The 19,163-nt window shown below is 42.7% G+C and overlaps 1 protein-coding gene across 1 annotated transcript in view; it reads left to right on the forward strand.

Moving 5' to 3' along the window:
* LOC136639408 (PH and SEC7 domain-containing protein 3-like) overlaps positions 1-19,163 on the forward strand; it is a 163,893-nt gene that overhangs the window by 18,978 nt on the left and 125,752 nt on the right. Inside the window, exon 3 of the mRNA XM_066613572.1 lies at positions 11,468-12,515. Coding sequence (XP_066469669.1) covers positions 11,468-12,515 — 1,048 coding nt within the window. The remainder of the gene's footprint in view (positions 1-11,467; positions 12,516-19,163) is intronic.

Consider the following 19,163-nt stretch of genomic DNA (forward strand, 5'->3'; position numbering starts at 1 on the left):
AAGCTGTACATTAAAAGCCACTGTCAAGTTTCTTTTTCATTGGGTCTGAACCAGAGGCATTGGCCCCCACCTTCTTATGGGGTCTTTGTTGTCAGCCTTACTGATTAACTTTGTGGTGGATTTTCATTTGCAATTAAATCTTTAAGGTGATTACTTACACTGATTCCTTGATTGAAGCTTGGAGCCTGGCTTGTTAAAGTTTTGCAATTAAAGTATTTGCTCAGGTAGTGCCAAAGAGGTTAAGTGTAATTAAAGGCATGGTAAAATAGATATGCTGATTTTTGCCATCTTTAGAAGTAAGTACAATTCCACCTGTAGGCACTTGAGGAATGAATATTGTTCTCATGATTAAGCACAAGGGATAGTACATTGACCTAGTTTTGCAAAATGACAAGCTTATTGATGTGCGAAAGCCCAACAGGAAAGTGGTGTCTCTATGCATTTTTAAGTTTTTCTTGTCTTTGGTTTCTAAATGTTCTAGCTGCATTTGCTAATTATATAATAATCTGTAATCCTGTACTAGCACTATAAGCACTGATCTGTCAACAAAGCTTTAGGTGATTAGTTGGTGAAAGCCAGCTTTAACTGGTGAAGCTGTGAGTTAAAGGCACTTTAACTGCCTTATATGCTGAAGGTTCCAGGTTCAAATCCCTGATGTCTTCAGTGAAAAAGGATGCTGAGAAAGACTGTTGCCTGATACTCTGGAGAGCCATTGGCAGTAGAGTAGATAGTTCTGGTGAACCAATGGTCTAATTGTGTGCAAGAATTCTCTGCAAAAAATTCTCTGCAATTTTTTGCAGCCTCATATGTTTATTTTTAGAAACTATTTTGGTACTGCCATGTGATTTCATTTTTTTAAATTACCTCTTGCAAAGGAGTTGCGAAGTCTTCTAGCAAGGAGTTGTAACTTACAATTTACTAGACTCGCAAAAGTATTTTACACTTCCATCAGTATCTCCAGGAGACTCACACACTGGACTTGATATTGCACATTTATCTAAATGTAACTATTAGTTGATTGGTTCTTTAAGTGGTGGATGGTCCACTTCTATATTTATTATGGCAGAAGCTACTGCGTTTTTAAAAATTATTCTGAGAAGAGTGTGATTCAGGAAGTCACAGAAAAGTGAACCACAGAAGCACACGTACCAAAACCTGACTTTCAGTATTTTAAAACCAGCCAACCAACAGGAAAATAAGAATGGTACTGAAACATCACCACAAATATTCAGTGTTTGCTCCTTATTTCAGAAAGAGACCCATAACCATAGATAGCGCCAAAAATTTCTGTGGTTTTGTTATCCATATGACTTTTAATGTTGTAAATAGCTTTGGAAGCATACGCTGAAAAGTGTTTTAGAAACACTATAGAATAAATAAATATCTTGAAGTAATATTTGGTTTTTAAAAGAACATTCATGCGCAGATCTGCAAAGAACTTGAAGCACTTCAGAATTTTCCCTTGAACAGGAGCAAAGTACTGTAGTATAGGGAGAGAAATTTCCCTATTTCCCTGATTCCTTTCAGAGAGGAATCAGCCAAATCTCAGTGTTTTTCTTCTTTTTAAATTGAATTAAACCTTTTCAGTTCAAAAACTAGAATCTCTTAGGGGACCAAGCAGGCCAGTTCCCCCCCCCCCATTACATTTGTTGACTTCAGTTCCTTCAGCAGTGTGTACTGGTATAACCTAATTATCCACTGATTTTTTTCCGAGTGGTTATCTCAACGTGATGGGAAGGGCCCTTTAAATCTAAGGAAAAAAGACATTTAACAATAGCCTAGTTAATGTGAGAGAGGGCAGTTAGCTGACAATTCATCAATCATGTTCTCTCCAAGCACTTAGAACAACTTCACTCCCAGGAAAGCGACCCCGCCTTCCCACTGAGCACATGAAAGATTGCAAGTCATTATCATCTCCTCCATTCTTTCCCTGCACTGGGCTCCCAGGAAAGGGAGGGGCCACTGCCTCAGAGTGAAGACTTTCTAAGTGTCTGGAGAGAGACTGATTGCCTCTGTGTGCATTACAAAAGGTCAGCAAGGCTGTTTTTTTTTTTAATTTCTGAGCAAAAGGACATTGTTTTTTAAATGGATTTGATTTAGTTCAGTTTTGGCCATCCATGTAAGTTCTGGGAACAGAACCCTCGAGAATAATGAGACTCAACCTGTATGTCCTGGGAACTGCAGGTGTTTGGCAGCGTGTTCTGAATACTGGTGTGTCCCTGTATCATTGGGGGTTCCATTCCAGTATCCTTTCTGGGGATTCCATTCAGGTGTCAGTGGATATGGGAGATGTCCCCCGGACCATCCGGAGGTAAGAGGAGTACAACTCCCTGGGGCTTCCCTAGTCTTCAAAATGACTTCTTAAGGCATACAAACATTTTCAGTCTTACCAAAAATCAGAAGTGACATTTTTTCACCTGTAATAGCATTCTGAGGCCTGCAGACACTGCGAGCGGACCTGCATGGCCTCTTTGGGGCTCAAAAGACCTTCCAGAGGCAAGGGAGCACCGTTTCCAGAGGGTGCAGGGGGCCCACCCGCATCCACAGTTAACTAAAACTGCGGATGTGGGGTTTTCCCTGTATTTTTAAATTAATCTTTAATTAAACAAATATATTTCTCCATCCATGGTGCATTCTCAGAGTTTGCAGAACTATCACCTTATTTTGGGCTGGTCCCAGTTTGGGGCCAATCTGGTAGATATGGGCCCGTGCAAGATCTACATTAAGGGGAATGATATCTGTCCCATTTCTTTGTAGTCTCCTAATATTATCTTTCAGTGGTTTAACTTATTCAATTGATCTTTGTTTCAGTTCAGTTGGTTTCAGTGATTGTCTTTTGATCTAACATTATCCATTGATTAATGAAGCCAAAACCATTATTGCCTGGGTATGAAAACCAAACATCATGCATACCTGTAATGTTGGGCTGCTTGGAGTGCAGGGCTCCATGGCGCCGAAAATGGCTACCGCGGCATCCTCAGCTGCCACAGAATCAAAGAGTTCTGTGTTGGGCTGTGAGGCAGCTCCCTCCCCTGGCACGCCTCCCCCCCCTACCCTCTCCCTCCTTACCCTGCCCCGGAACACTGCCTCTCCCCAAATCTCCACCTACCTCTCCGACGCCCTGCAGTTTGGGCAACTGCTGAGCGGCGGAGCACCAACTTTCCACCGGCGCTAGCTCCGGTGCTGGGCTGGTGCTAAGCCCTGCAAACGTGCCTTATAGCATGCTTACAACAGTGCTCGCCCATTGTAAACTGGCACACAAAACCCAGGATTAGGCTCTGAGGCTACAATCCTATATGCACTTACTTGGAAGTAGGTTCCATAGAACTCTGTGGCAGTGGTGTCACTTGGGAGTGCGGGTTGCACCGGGTGACGTGGATGGGGGGGTGACACCACTACTGGCTGAAATTTTTAAAATCTTGGTATTTTCAAATAATTTTCAAATGTTATATATCATCTGATGTGTCATTTCATGCAGAATCCAATGAAACAAACCTTGTTGAAATATCTCTATTCTTTCCAGTGTTATAGCCAAAAAACTAGCGGGGGCGGATAATGGTGCATCACCACACCCACCATCTGGGGTGTTGCCCCGCCCACTGCATGGGAGGAGGTCCATCATCTGGGTGACACACTAGCCTCCCTGCACTGGGTGATGCAAACCGTAGTGACGCCACTGCTCAGTTTTCTTCTGACTGGACTTGCAAGGTTTGCACTGTCAATATGGTATGTAGCAACAATATTTTCAGAATGCATGAAATCAGTGCTTCTTCCGTGAACTTCCATCAAAATGCTTTTCGCAGTACCTTTTGTGGCTTTGTGGACCTTCACTGTCTCTTGGACAGTTGCACCAAGGACTAAACTAGCTCCTTGACCATCGTTGCAGTAGTTGGGAGAGCCTAATATTCTGCATTTAATGTTCTTGAAACAGTCTACTATTATTGCTTGATTCTTCTGCTACAGAAGTAATTTCATAATTAATCTGTGTGAGGTTAATGCCTGACTACCAGAGAGTTAATGGCTGACTACCAGAGAACCCCATGTAAGCCACCTTGAGTTCCATGACAAAAACTTACACTACACTAAATGTGTTCATCTTTAAGTTGTTGAGACTGTTTGGTATTTATGATTGAAGAGGATAATATAGATATATAGTAAATGTAATTATAAGTGAATGATTGAATGAATGACGTGTTATAAAGTATACAAAGCCTCTTGTTATGAAGAATTCCCTACCCCAAATGCATCTACCACTAGGATTTTTGTGATTATAAATGTGAAACTCTGTAAGTTTTATAACCATGTATACTATGTAGAATGACTTGAGCTGTGACTACATAAAGAGACGTTACCTGTGCCATCTTTTTCTGGTGATCCATAACACAATCTTCCATTTTTGTCTTATAGACATGTTCCATTTCGTTCCTCACATATAAAGTGTAGAATCGTTGCTCAATCTGCATTATAGCAGGAAGGGTACCTGCTCCCAGTTTAAGAAGTAACTGCTTCTTTGTCGCTAGTGAACATCTTGGAATAAATAGTGAACAAATAGTGAATGAGCTTGAAAGGAACAGTAGGGTTATTGTAGCCATTCAGTATAAAGACAGTTGGTTATTTGCAGCATGTCTGTTAGTACAAAATACAACTGCTTGGATGTTGTCTGAGTGCAAGATGTTTCAATCATGTCTTAGCTGAAGGATGCCTTACTCCTTCCATTTTCAACCACTGAGCTGTGGCACACTGGTGTGCCACGGGTGGTCTGCAGGTGTGCCGCGGGAGTCTGGGGAAGGAGCATTTGTTAGTAGGGCCACAGGGGGATGTGAGCCCCTGCTGACAGTGTGGTGTGCCTTGTCAATTGTTAAAAAAATGATGGTGTGCCTTGACAATTTTAGTGCCTTGTCAGTGTGCCGTGAGATAAAAAGACTGAAAATAGCTACTTGCTTACTCTATATAAATCTGCCTGTCCATTAAGATAAGGGAGGGAGGCTCTCATATATGCCTTGCTGCCCTCTGAGGTTTGGTTGCTTGCATTATACAAGAGGGCTTCTCTGTGGCAGCCCCAAAATGTGAATTGTTTTGCCCTCTAGCACAGTGGTTCCAAAACTTGTAAGCACCTGGACCCACTTTTCAAAATGACACTCTATTGGGACCCACTTAACTTGATGAGACTTGGGGGAAAAAAAGTTTCACTTTACCAGACTCAAGTCTTTGTTCTTATCCTTTTTATTCTGGGGGGAGCATCTTCTGAAGTGTTTGAGCTCCATGTTCATCGAATTGGGGCCACTCCGCTGGCCTTGTGTTTCCCTTTTCCTGGCCTTCTAAAAATCCCAAGGCACATTTGACTAACCGCGATTCATTTATGGCTCAGTTTCGCTTCCCATAGGGCTCAATACATTTTCCTTGTCAGCTATCAGTTATCAGTTTCACAACCCATCAAAAATTGGGTTGGGACCCACCCTGCATGTTTTTTTTGTGAGTCTACATTTGTGTGTGTGTGTTTTAATTGATATTGTAAGTTGCTTTGAGTCTCCAAAGGGAGATAGGCAGGGTGGATTTTTAAAAACAATATACAGCTTACAAAATGTTTATTGGGAATGCTCATCATCAGAGCTGCATCAGTGTTGTCCCTTTGTTGTTGTTCAATCACAACAGTAGTATTGTTCACTATTTACCACTATTTAATCACTATGTGAGTACTCTGCACTAAGTCACATTAATATCTGTGTGTGAAGAAAACTGAATTCTGCAACCAGCATAAATTATGTAGGTAATTTTTCTTATTTTGCATAATTTATCCCATAGAGCTCACAGAGAATTTTGCATAATCCAGTCTGGTCTGGCTAGCTATGGGAAAGGTAGTGAATTATGCATCACTCTGGAGGTCATAGCCAGCCACCTTCTTGCTTTTGAGATTTTTGCAGGCATGGCCTGCATTCTTTTAAGCATATCTCTGAAGTTTGAAGAGCTAGATGTGCACTTTAAAAGTGATGAGAGCAGAGATTTGATGCCCAGTGCTGTATTTTGCACTATCTTTTGGTGCTCTCACAGAGCTGTGACATAATACAGCCCTGATGGTTTAACTGGAATTATTTGTGCGCATGTGTGTTGCAAAACATAGACTTATCATTATTGACAGTTCAATTTATTGTAAGGTGTGGCGGCCATGAAAATATGGGAGCTTTCTTTCATTGGTTTGTTTAGTGAAAGAAAAAGAAAGCTTACTGTAGCATTTCCGCTATAAGCTGCTGAGGTGGGCTCCTTATCCTCGGCCATAGCCGGAATGAGACTGCAGTTCCTCTCTCCAGTTTCATAATGCTCAGAATGCGCTTCCACTTACATCACCGTGTGCAATGCAGGCACAGTGGGCTGTCGCTGCTGTCAGGAAATTTGAAACTGTTCTGATTCCAGTTGACTAGAACGGCAGCAATTGAATTAAGCTTGTATCCTTAATTAGATAAACTGATGATCTGTGTGTTTTCATTGACCAATGGGTAACTGCTGGAGCTACAGTAATCTCTGTGAGTAGTCAGCCTCTGTTCAGCAAAATTATATCTATTTGTTCAGTGAGATTATAAGATTTTATGTAGACACACAGTCACACTCGCACACACCACGCACAATGCGTGTATAAAATATTCCTGTTATTTCCTAGATTTATCATGCGTTTTGCTTCCTAGGCTAGTGTTGGTTATGCCACTGCCAGGCTGCCTATGGCAGTTGTTACATTTTTTTTCTCTGATCAGATATGTACATGAAAGAAATGACCTTATTTCTTCCATGCTCAATCAAGTTACGGATTCTTCAAAGCCCCAGTCTCATCAGGAAGGCACCAGCTGCTTCTGGGCTATTTTTGCCTTTGTGGGCTCAGTTTTCTCATGCAGTTTTTCTACCTCAAGGCAGAAATGCTTTGATCAAAAGGAACAAAACTTAAAACAAGAGACAAAATAGAGACAGCAAAATGGTTACCTGGGGAGGGGAAATGTTCTACCCAGTTTCTTTTCCCTGTGTGTGATTTTTCTGCTTCTCTTCCATAGAGCACTGCCTCAATTTTGCTGTTCCTTCTCTGGTGTTGCTTGTGAGGCAATTATGGGTGTTGGGGAGGGGGGAAGAGATGGAAAGATTGATGTGATATGCCCATTGCTTTAACAAGACATGATGCTTGTGTGGCTTGATGGGAATGAGGGAGGAGTTTCCCTTAAAGAGCTTGGATGCTCTTAAAGGTTTACTACGCGAACTGAGTGAAGCACAAGCCCCTTTGTGCACAAGCCCCCTTTTTAATGATAAGAGTTGTTCTTGGCAGTAGGCAGCTAAAACAGTAACACTGATCTCAGGATGGCTGTAGGGGGGAAGCATCGCGTTGAGATTTAGTGCAAAGTGCTTCATACAAGTTCAGCTGCAAATGGAAAGTACAACAGCATTTGCTCCTTATTTCTTATTGACACGTGATAAAGGGTGGAATTCTTATTTAATTCAATCTATGGATTCCCCATGCCACTGTTATGCACTCAGTAATGATGATACTTAGCATTTTCCTTTCGAGTGCTCCAAGTGCTTTATGTTACCCTGTTTACAACAATCCTGTCAGGTAGGTGAGTATTCTTTGCCATCCTCTGGTAATGAAGACTGAGAATGAGAGAACAGTGATTTGCCTAAGGCTGTATTCTGAGCTCACAGAAGAAACATGATTAGAACCTGGAACTTTCCTCAGCTTAATTCCTCAACTACTGTGCTACGCTAAAGAAGCATTAAGAAGCCCCAATATGTGATGCAAGGGAAATTTGTCCCAAAGAGCCCAGTCCTATCCCCCTGTGTGTGGGGATGGATGGACCAGATGGCCTTGGAGATGTAAGTAAAATAGCCACTCTTTATAGCCTTCATAGATCTCACAAAGGCTTTCGACCTGGTCAGCAGAGACGGCCTCTTCAAGATTCTCCCCAAGATCGGATGTCCACCCAGGCTCCTCAGCATCATCAGATCTTTCCACAAGGACATGAAGGGCACTGTTGTCTTCGATGGCTCCACATCAGACCCTTTTGACATCCGAAGCGGAGTGAAGCAGGGCTGTGTTCTTGCGCCAACCTTGTTTGGGATTTTCTTCGCTGTCCTGCTGAAGCATGCCTTCGGAACTGCAACAGAAGGCATCTATCTCCGGACCAGATCAGACGGAAAGCTCTTCAACCTCTCCAGACTGAGAGCAAAATCCAAAGTCCAGCTGAAATGTCTGCGTGACTTCCTCTTTGCCGACGATGCAGCTGTCACTACCCACTCTGCCAAAGATCTCCAGCAGCTCATGGATCGTTTTAGCAAGGCCTGCCAAGATTTTGGACTGACAATCAGCCTGAAGAAAACACAGGTCATGGTTCAGGATGTGGACTCACCTCCCTGCATTACAATCTCTGCGCATGAACTGGAGGTTGTCCATGACTTTGTGTACCTTGGCTCAACGATCTCCGACACTCTTTCTCTCGATACCGAGCTAAACAAGCGCATCGGTAAAGCAGCTACCACATTTTCCAGACTCACAAAGAGAGTCTGGTCCAACAAGAAGCTGACGGAACATACCAAGATCCAGGTCTACAGAGCTTGCGTCCTGAGTACACTTCTGTACTGCAGCGATTCATGGACTCTTCGCTCACAACAGGAGAGGAAACTGAATGCTTTCCACATGCGCTGCCTCCGACGCATCCTCGGCATCACCTGGCAGGACAAAGTTCCAAACAACACAGTCCTGGAACGTGCTGGAATCCCTAGCATGTATGCACTACTGAAACAGAGACGCCTGCGTTGGCTCGGTCATGTTGTGAGAATGGATGATGGCCGGATCCCAAAGGATCTCCTCTATGGAGAACTCATGCAAGGAAAGCGCCCTACAGGTAGACCACAGCTGCGATACAAGGACATCTGCAAGAGGGATCTGAAGGCCTTAGGGATGGACCTCAACAAGAGGGAAACCCTGGCCTCTGAGCGGCCCGCTTGGAGGCAGGCTGTGCAGCATGGCCTTTCCCAGTTTGAAGAGACACTTTGCCAACAGTCTGAGGCAAAGAGGCAAAGAAGGAAGGCCCATAGCCAGGGAGACAGACCAGGGACAGACTGCACTTGCTCCCAGTGTGGAAGGGATTGTCACTCCCAGATTGGCCTTTTCAGCCACACTAGACGCTGTTCCAGAACCACCTTTCAGAGCGCGATACCATAGTCTTTCGAGACTGAAGGTTGCCAATACAGATTTTCTGACTTAACTCCAAGTAGGCCACTTGGTTGCCAATGGGTCCCTTCAGACCCATGCCAGCTATTTTGCTGGCATAAGTCCAAGGAGAAGCAGAGGGAGTGTCATGCTGGAAAAATGGGGATAGAATCCTGGTGCATGCTGCTGTCACAAGGATCCACTCCCTCCAGCCTCCAATCCATCTTGCCCTCTCTGCTCCCCACCTCCAGTAAGTATTTTTTAATGGGATACAGTAGTGACTAGTCTAGTAGTGATTAGTGTATAAATAAATGAATATGGGTTCAGTGTTTGAAAAGGGGGTCTAAATCAGTGTTTCTCAATTGGCAATTGAGGTGGGGTCTGGTGGTACATGTGGAACCCCCAGACTCCTGCTGCCTGGCAGCGAGACCAACAATGGCACATGACAGGTAGCAGTAGGAGGCTTGGCTTGGCGGGCAGAGCTCCATCGTGCACCTTTCACACGCTCAAAAAAGCTCTGCCCTGAGCCACTTACTGGTGTTAGTCATATTGCATCTGACCTCCCAATCTGGAAGTGACTGATGGAGACGTCATCACCAGTTACTTCTGGTGATGTTTCCAATAGGTGGACCATATGAAGTGATACAGCAGGAGACAAATGTTGAGATACGCTGGTCTAAATAAAGCAGTCATATAGTGGGAGGCCCTTTTCCCAATTACTCCCCACTGCTAGTTTGCTGCTAAGAGTAAAACAGGAGCAGGGGGCAGTAAACAAGTTTATACAGGCCCTAAACTTTGGAATAAGGAATCCTAGAGTGATTCCCTTTGCATGGGTGTGTAAGACTCATGGTGTGGAAGACTCCGTGTGACTGGTCAGAGTTAATAGAGAGAGGACTTGCATGTTGGAGATCAGGAGGAGAAAGAGAGGGGGATGAAGAAGTCAGATAGAGACACACCCCCAAAGGTCAAAGCGGAAAGGTCTAAGAAAGGTAGCTGCTGAGTCATTTGCCCCCTGGGCAGTATACTGCCTCTTATTGTAGTGGTCAAAATTGTGGAAACCTTTTGAAAATTTCATGTTTCGCAACTTTGTAGGCTTAAAGGAAATGTTATGTTTCATTAAATGCAGAAGTTTATATATCAATTGAAAGAGAATTTAATGCTGAATTCAATACAAAAAACAATTCAAATATGTGCAGTACAAAAAAGTTGTGTTGCAAATACCACAACCATGATAAATCTATACTACTATCATTTAGTAGGGTAACCTTTATTGTTTAAAACAGTCACACAGTGACATCTCATTGAGCCAACAAATGTTTGAAGCTTTACCTTAGCTATTACATGGTGCCAGGAAGCAATTATAGCCTCAATTTTGCCTTTTATTTAACACCTCATTCATACAACGCTTTTCAAACAGTGCCACAAATTTTCTGTTGGGTTCAGGTCAGGGCTGTTTACTGGCCAGGTCAACAATGGAATGTCCTTTACTGTGAACTACTGTTAGCATACAGTGTGTCCTCCTTATCTACATATTCAGAACCCACAGATTTGACCCACCATGGATTCCAAACCTGCGACAGGAGTACCCACAGAGGACATGACCAAAATTGTCTTCTGGTTGCTTCCAGAGGTATTCTGAGGTGTGAGGAGGTCATGTGCGACTTCCCCCGTACCTCAGAAGGCCTCTGAGAGGCACTTGTGGTTTCTTTTGCAACTTCCTTGTTCCTCAGAGGCACTTCTGGTTTGCCAAGAAACTGGAATTCTTGGTAAAGGAAAAGAGGCGAGGATTCTGTTCCTTCCAACTGGGGATTTGCAGGAAGCACTAGTAACAGTAAAAAGGATTTTTGTGTTGGGTCTGTGGGGTGGGGCTGCTAAGTGCTGGCAAGCAGGTGAGTGGATTTATAAAAACCAGTTTCACTCCTCTGGGTGACCTCAGAGACTTTTGGGAATGTGGCTTTTGGTGAAGTGTTGAGCTTTATCAGTTAGAGAATGCTAGCCTTCCTTGTAGAATTACAGATCCCAGGCTCCCCGAGGAGTGAGAATGGCTATTTAAATTAATTTCAGTTTAGTGAAGGTATGCTGTTTGGACTTTTGTGACTTGGCAGCTTTCTGTTCCAAGATACGTCATTGTCTCAAAGCTATCCTAAAACAACTCTACTGGTAAGACTAGAAGAGGTGACATCATGCGAGAGGGACCAAAGTGGAATGCAGTTGCCAAGCTGCAGGAATACAGACTAAATATTGGTAATGAAATAAAGTGCTTGCATTTTTTGTTTGTTTTTGCAGGTAGCCATGGAGGTAGCACCCTCCTCCCTCCCAACGTCACCAATGAATTCCCGGAATACGGGGCTGTGGAAGAAGGCGCCAAAGGTTTGGGGATGTCGTCTGCGAGTCATGGAGAGACTCCTGCCTGTGTTCCAGATCAGCAGCCAAGTGATCAACTGCTCTTTGGGTCTCATGAGAATGGCAAATCTGGAGATGGGGTAGCATCATTTCCTCAGGGGTTACAAATGCCTCCCATGGAGGAAGAAATTCCACAAACTGTTGGTAAACCGAGTGGGATTATGAAAGTTTCTCAGGATTTAGAATCTGAGATGGTAGAAAATGGGAAGAATAGTGCTTTTGGTTCAGAGATGCCAGTGGAAAATGAAAGGAGGGTGGGCCATGCAGTTGAAGAGACAGCCAGGGAGAGAGTTCTTGCAGGCCAAGAAAAACCCGCAGAAATGTCCCTTTCATCTGACATAACAACTGAGAAAAAATTGTATTGGATCACAGAAGAAGACTCAACTATGGTCTTAACTGTGGAAATACAGCCTGAGACCTCACAAGCTGCTGGCAGTGGAACTGAGGAGGTCCTCAAAACATGTGAAAGCTATTGTATACCATTGGTAGAGCCAGGGGCCAAAGTCAAGGACACTGCTGGTGTTCTTGGTGGTGCCTGGGCAGACTTTGAGCGGGAGTTCTCTGTATTTGATCCAGACAAAACTGAAAGAGCCCCTGAGCGGAGGATATCGAAAGAGACTGCTGTGAGCAAACATGTGGAATTTCAAGGGGTGGAAATCCTTTGGATACAAAAAGCAGAGGAGCAGAAGGGAATGAGCCCCTCTGAGGTTGATAGCATAGAGAGGAGAACATTCTCTAGTTTATCAAACCACCATAATCAATCCACAGCCTCTCAAGAGTTAGTTGGTTTGTGTGAAAGCTCTTGGAAAGGATCCTGGGAGAACTTCAAGCCTTTAACTTCATTGGCTGAAGGTGGAGAGGATGAAGTCTTTGTAGATGAAGAAAAGAAGAACTGGGCTCAGGAGAGGAAAATTGTGCTAGGCAAATACAGGTAAGACTACTGTATATCTTTTGCCAGGTATGGGAGTGAACAACAGCCTGAATCCAGATGTTTGGGTGCTGCATAGCATCTTGGTTAAGAGAACTACGCTGGGGCAGGTTTTGGGAAGGCGGGAGCATGACTTTTTTGGTTGTTTTGCTTGCTTAGTATTTTATTATTGTTAGAATTTGTATTCTGCTGTTTTACACAGCATGGCAAAGCAGGGCACAATGAAACAAATCACAAAATATTAAAAAATACAGTCAGCCAAAAATATCAAAAAATGTCAGATATTGGGGGGGGGGGGAAGCCTTCCTTAAACTGCAGCACAACAAGAAGTTACACATTTGCAATAAAACAACCTGAAAACTAAACTTCTTCTGAATGTAAGGGCCAAAGGTGTGGAGAAATAAATGCCAAGGTACCTAAAAAAATTACTGCAGCGCAGCTGAACTTCTAGAAAGAGAGAATTCCACAGTTTTCATGCCTCATCAAACTTCTGGGGCTTGCCAAACACATTTCTAATGGGTAAGGAACCCTCAGCAGAATCTCACTGCACAGAACAGCTCACTTGGGTGGAGCTGTTTCTTGTGCTCTAAACTTTAGTTGTTTTCAAACTGAGTTAGGAGCCCACCAGTGGGTCATGACCCAATTTTTGATGGTTCATAAAACTGACAGGACAGATTAGGCTGTGTGCATTAAGGGTTAAACAAGCAACTACTTGTGGGGTGGGGAGGAACACTGCTGGACAATCACTATTATAACCACACACCTTGGCATTTATAAAAGAGGCAGTAGCCTCTAAGTCCTCTAAGAAGGTTTGAGAACCACTGCTTATGAAGTCAGTACCGGCTCCAATTAAAATGGAGCAGCATTGAAAGATCTGGCACTAAGTTGAAACAGAGTCTCTTGACCGGGCAGTATGGAAGGACCACAGAAGGGCCAAAGTGCAGTTCTGAAAGGTGGGGAGCTTTGTCTTGGTGTTGCATTTCTGGAGGAAAAAAAGGTACACTTCATATTAATGCTCCCATCCTAAAAGTAAAGGGAAGTGAGCCCCTGGGGAGCTGCTCTTTTTATTTGCCTCGTGATGGAAAATAAAAAAGAACTCTGTTAAAAGTTCAGGGATCCAGAAAAGGGAGAATGGCTTGGAGGATCTACTAGTTTGGGGGGACACTTGTCCCCCTCATCCCTTTTGGCATAGCCTATGTTGCCAGGCCTATGTTGCCTTGGGTTTCATGGCTGTTATTGTTATTCAAATGAATATATTTGGTTCTCATCTCTTGCAGATAGGATATAACCACTCAACAAATGTTCAAACAATGGCCAGGTTCAGATACTACATGAACGAACCTAAGGGAGCCACAAGCTTATGTGCATTCTTCCCTCCCCTTTCTAGTGCAAGAGGAAGGCACAATATTTTGGCTTTTGGAGAAGCCGCTTTTCCATGTTAGGTATGAACCGGTGGGATGCTTACTGGCTGATGGGAGGAATAGCAGGCCTGTCACTGGGAACAGGTGGGGCATGGCCGGGCATGGACAAGACCCTCTTCAGGCCTTGGTATGTGATCCGCTAGATCCCACCTGTGATCTGAGGAAGGGGGAGTGTGCAAGCCTGCAATTTCCTGAGGCTAATCTTCATGTTGCACGTGTATTGTTTAGCATTAAGTCTGAACTGAGCCTAAGACCAGTCGGATGATTACTTACAGTTTCTTGATTCCAGTACCTGGAGATTTAGTTCCGCTTGCTTTTTAAAAAAGGAAAATGGAAACAGAGGATGTATCTTTCATTTTCTGAGTGTACGAGAAAGCTTTGTGCTTTGTTGTTTTTTTAAAGTTGCCAACTCACGCAGGGGTTTTTTGGGAACACTCTGGCTTTGAAATTTTGTGTTTCTTGTATTTCTTTGGACGCGTCTCTACTACCAAGCAACAAACAAATTCTGGTCCAAGGCCAGTTGTAGGCCACTCTTTGAAATGCTAACTGCATCCAGAGTTGCTCCTTCTGATTATTCAGGTTATTCTGTAGCCGGTCAGAGTGTTCTGCCTGGCTTCCTGACTGCAGGCAAAACACGAATGAAAGACAGCTTGGAAAACTCCTCCGCCTAGGTTTTGTAGCCAGCAGGTAGAGCTAGGGTTTAAGCGGAGGAGCCAGTTTCATGGGACAATGCAGCATAGGGATGACAAGCACTAAGTGCGTGGACAAGGCTCAGGTAAGAGGCTGTAACTGGCAGAGACCTAGTTGATGCTTTTGACTTGCTAGTACAGTGTGAAAAAGCTCTGATTGTCTCTGGGAAGGTTTGGATTGACTGAAGTTTGAGAAACAGGACACCCAGTGAAGGCGATATGCACCATGCCTTGTGACATTGAGCTATTTGTTTGTCATGGAAAGGGAGTAGTTACCCATCTGAGTGGAGCCTACTTACGTAGGTATTTGTGTGAGGGTTCCAGTTTGTGTTCTGTGCAGTAGTGATGATGTGGTGGACACATACAGGGGCTAAGCCCTGAGAATTGCAAGCCGTGTACCCCCTTCCTTCACTGCTTCTTCCTTAGTGATACCCCAAATCCAAACCATTTGTTCATCTGTTGCTGCTGCACAACTCCCTTCCTCTAGTTCTGCTGGCACTAACACAGGCATGTTCATCTTGTGCTCTGCCAAGCTGAACATCTGGATCACAAGTTGTATAAGGCTTGCACTAGGCAGGCAACCCCCTCTTAATGCTTACACAATTACACTGCTGCAGTTCCCAGGACTGCTACACTCCTGTCCCCTGCCCAAGCATGTCTGGAGTAGAGAAGTGAAGGGAATAAGGTAATATCTGCTGTACCCTTTAAGTAGACTTTGCACATGAGTGGATTCTCTTCTTGTGTCTAGTTTCTTCCTTGGATAACTCAGTTTAACAACACCTGGTGGCAGAGGTGAAACTGTTCTGCTGCTTTGGGTGTTACACCTGTTCGTTTCTTTTTCTCTACAAACTGTGAAGTAGGCATTTTCTATAATCATAGTTTGCCTTATGTTTTCATTTCTATGGTAAGTAAGCAATTAATGGTATGAACATGATGCAGTCATGAGTAATATGTTACAAACAATGATAAACACAACAGCAGGAGTCTTGACTGTAGTGAACCAGCCTGAAATTGCTTTAATGATGAGCCTTCAGGATTCCAAGGCAACTGCTATCAGTTAGTAAGAGGCAGGTTCCTGATATATGTTAATGGAGGTTAGTCTGTTCTCTGAAAAGGGAATGACCTGACCAAACTGCACATACTTGAAGCCTTTTTTTTTTTACTCCATTCAACACCATTTGTGGAAGGACAGAAATTGTACTGTCATTTGATGGAATAATTCCTTATTGACGGGTGGTGGGATAATGTTCTACTTAAGACATTATGAAGAAATAGCATTCATTTTATTCTGCTTTCCCAATGAAGTGTTCCATTGACTCTCACGTTAGCCACAGTTACCAGTTTCAGGAGGTTACCTCTTAATCAAAATTTGCTAACTAGTTTTGAATTCTGGTTAAGAGGGAACTCTGGCATTGGCAGCTCTTTAACATCAGTGCTGATATAATATTTTAGCCATGGTCAATTCCGGTGGGGTAGGACCGGGGAAAAGAAAGGCCTGGGCTACCTGCAAACACATGAACCTATAAGCTGTTGCTGATCTCTTAAGAACTGGGAGTATAACATCTGTACTGGACACAATGTATTTCCATTATCAGGCCCCAAGGATAATAGAAAATTAAAAAAGATGAGATTGTTCTCTCTTATGCTAGGTATTGGATCCAACCCCTAATCTCACATTTTAAAAAATTGTAAGGTAAATGAAGAGTGTACTCAGGAGTGGCAAAACTCACCAGTTGTTTATAAATGTAAAAGAAAAATGACACAGACTGAATGTGTCTGTTTTTGTTTTTAACTCTGTCAGCCGTCTTAAGTTTTGTTTTTAGGATTTGAAAAGCAGAATTATAAAAAAATTCTTTAAATTAATATATAGCAGTGGTTCTCAAACATTTTAGCACCTGGATCCACTTTTCAGAATGGCAATCTATCAGGCCCACCAAAACTGATGTCATTAACCTGGAAGTGATGTCATCGCTGGAAAGTGACACCATCTAGCAGGAAAATTTTTGACACCTCCCATATAGCAATATCAAATTAGGAACATAAGTAAATCAAAACTTTACAATAAGTTTAAGAATTTATTTAAAATAAAGAAGAACCCTCCTAACCCAGTTCCCCCGAACAGTTATTTATCTGTTTAAAATAAAATTCCCCAAACATCCCAAAGGCTGAAATCCTCTCCACACTTATCTGGCAGTAAGCCCCATTGATGATCATTGTTAAAAGTATAGTAGCTTATTAAAAGTACAGAACAAATGGTGAGTTCCCAATTTCAGGTGAATCCCTATTCATTTCAATGTGTATATTTATTTATATGTTTCTAATACTTAAAGCGGTGTACAACAAAATACCTCACATTAAAACAAAATACAATATTAAGATTTTTAAAAAACCATTAAAACCATAAAAGAATTTAAAATTTACAATAAAAGAGCAGATAAAATTTATACTGTGTTTCCCCAAAAATAAGACCTACCCCAAAAATAAGACCTAGTGTGTTTTTTGAGAATTGCTGAAATATAAGACCTACCCTGAAAATAAGACCTAATTGTGATCAGGGCCAGGACTGGGGAGGGGGGGCGGAAGGGGTCCTCGGGCAGAGGGGCGGGTGGAAAACATGACCAGGAACACTACACTCTGTGCGTGCCACCTAGAAAGCACTTGCTGTGCTGCCTTGGACAGAGGACGCTGAGGAGGAGCTGAGGCGGGAAGCAGCAAGCCAGGCAACACTGCCTACCGGACTCTGAGGCTCTCCACACTTTCCAGGGAGTAAGTCCCATTAACTATAAAGGGACTGACTTCTGAGTAGGCAGGCAGGGATCCTCCTGGGCACTTAGGGGACACCCTCTCCACACCTTCCAGGGAGTAAGTCCCATTAACTATAGAGGGACTGACTTCTGAGTAGACAGGCATCCTCCTGAGTGCAGAGGGGATATTTTTGTATGGTATATTTTTGTACATGAATTACTGTGGATTGTTGTACATTAAAAGAAAAAAAATAAGACCTACCCCGAAAATAAGACCTAGTGTGTTTTTTTTGAGCCCCCCAAAATATAAGACAGTGTCTTATTTTTGGGGAAACATGGTAGCAACATAAAAATTAAAAAATTTTAAAATTTTTTTAAAATGCTTCCATGGATGCTGGATGCTACCATGGTGTGTGACTGCATTGGGGAAAAGTTACAGATCAGTTTCAGCCAGCCTAAAATTGGCTCCCAACCCACAGTCTGAGAAACTCTGATATACAGAATAAAGAAGCTGAGCTCCATCTCTATGGACTTCTGTATTGTACTGTAATTTGCTATACAAATCTATTTGTACTTATTACAAACTTACTGTAAAGAATTTATTTTCAAAGGTTTTATTTTATGTTTTATTAAATAAAACATTGTACCACTTTAATAGCTTTTTTTTTTTAAAGTAAAAGAGTTAAATCTACTCTCTGCACGGGATGCTGCTTTAGAGGTTGCATTCTGAGATTCACTTGCTGGATCTCCTTTTTCTCCTAGGGGCTGATGATGAAAGTTTGGGATCAGTTGGCCAGATTGCTTTAACTAATCAATGTTTATTGATGTTTTTCATCAAATAGTGTTCTGGTTCCTCTTTACAGTAGTTAGTGGAGTCATGTGGGGATTGACCCAGAAGGAAGCTGCTTCTGTGCCACTCTGTTAATGTATCAGTAGGAGACAATGGCGATAACAAAATAAAAACACATAGCACTGTTTTCTGCACTTCTCATTTTTGGAAAAAAAACAACTCGAAATCTGTTAAAAAATAAAATAATTTATTATTTATTATAATAAATAAAATTAATGGAGAATGTGTGCATGGGTAATGACTGTGGCATCATCTGCTAGCACTATAGCACCTATATCACCGACCTAGTACACTTCTATAGCTGTTATAGTTATAATGTAAACTTTGAATAAAAACACATAACACCACTTTCTGCACTTCTAACTTTGGAAAACACCGAGATCCACGGAAAAATAAAGCTGCCTTCTCCTACTTGTACGTATCAGTTCTGTCTATGCCCCTTTGAGAGCAGTTTTGAAATGAATAAGGGGAGGACATAAGCAGACATGCAAGAGTATCATGGTTCCACATTTGTTCTTATCAAAAATTGAACTTTAGTGTACATACCGGAACTCCTAGACTGTGGGAATAAGCACAAACGCCCCTGACAGAGCTATAACAGAGGCACCATTGCCTCTGGTGAGCACTTTCATTTTGCTGTACTCTCTGTTCACAGGTTTTGCAGGGAGTTTTTGTAGTACTTCAGAATACCTGTGAAATCTCTCACCAGTGGAGCAAAAGAAACGTGTATGCTGTAGTTCACTAAGGATCTCTATCACGGCACTTTCAATGCTCTGAACAACTATTGTCATGCCCCTCATTCTAATCTATTCCTTTATTTCTTGAATTGGCTGAAATGTTGGGAGAAAGGACCCAGAAAGCCTCTGAATCTCTGTAAGCTAATCTAGGACAGAGGCACACAGTGTGTCTTTTCATCGAACACAATGAGCTGATGTTGTTTCTTAGGA

Source organism: Tiliqua scincoides, chromosome 2 (assembly GCF_035046505.1).
Source record: "Tiliqua scincoides isolate rTilSci1 chromosome 2, rTilSci1.hap2, whole genome shotgun sequence".
NCBI lineage: Eukaryota > Metazoa > Chordata > Lepidosauria > Squamata > Scincidae > Tiliqua > Tiliqua scincoides.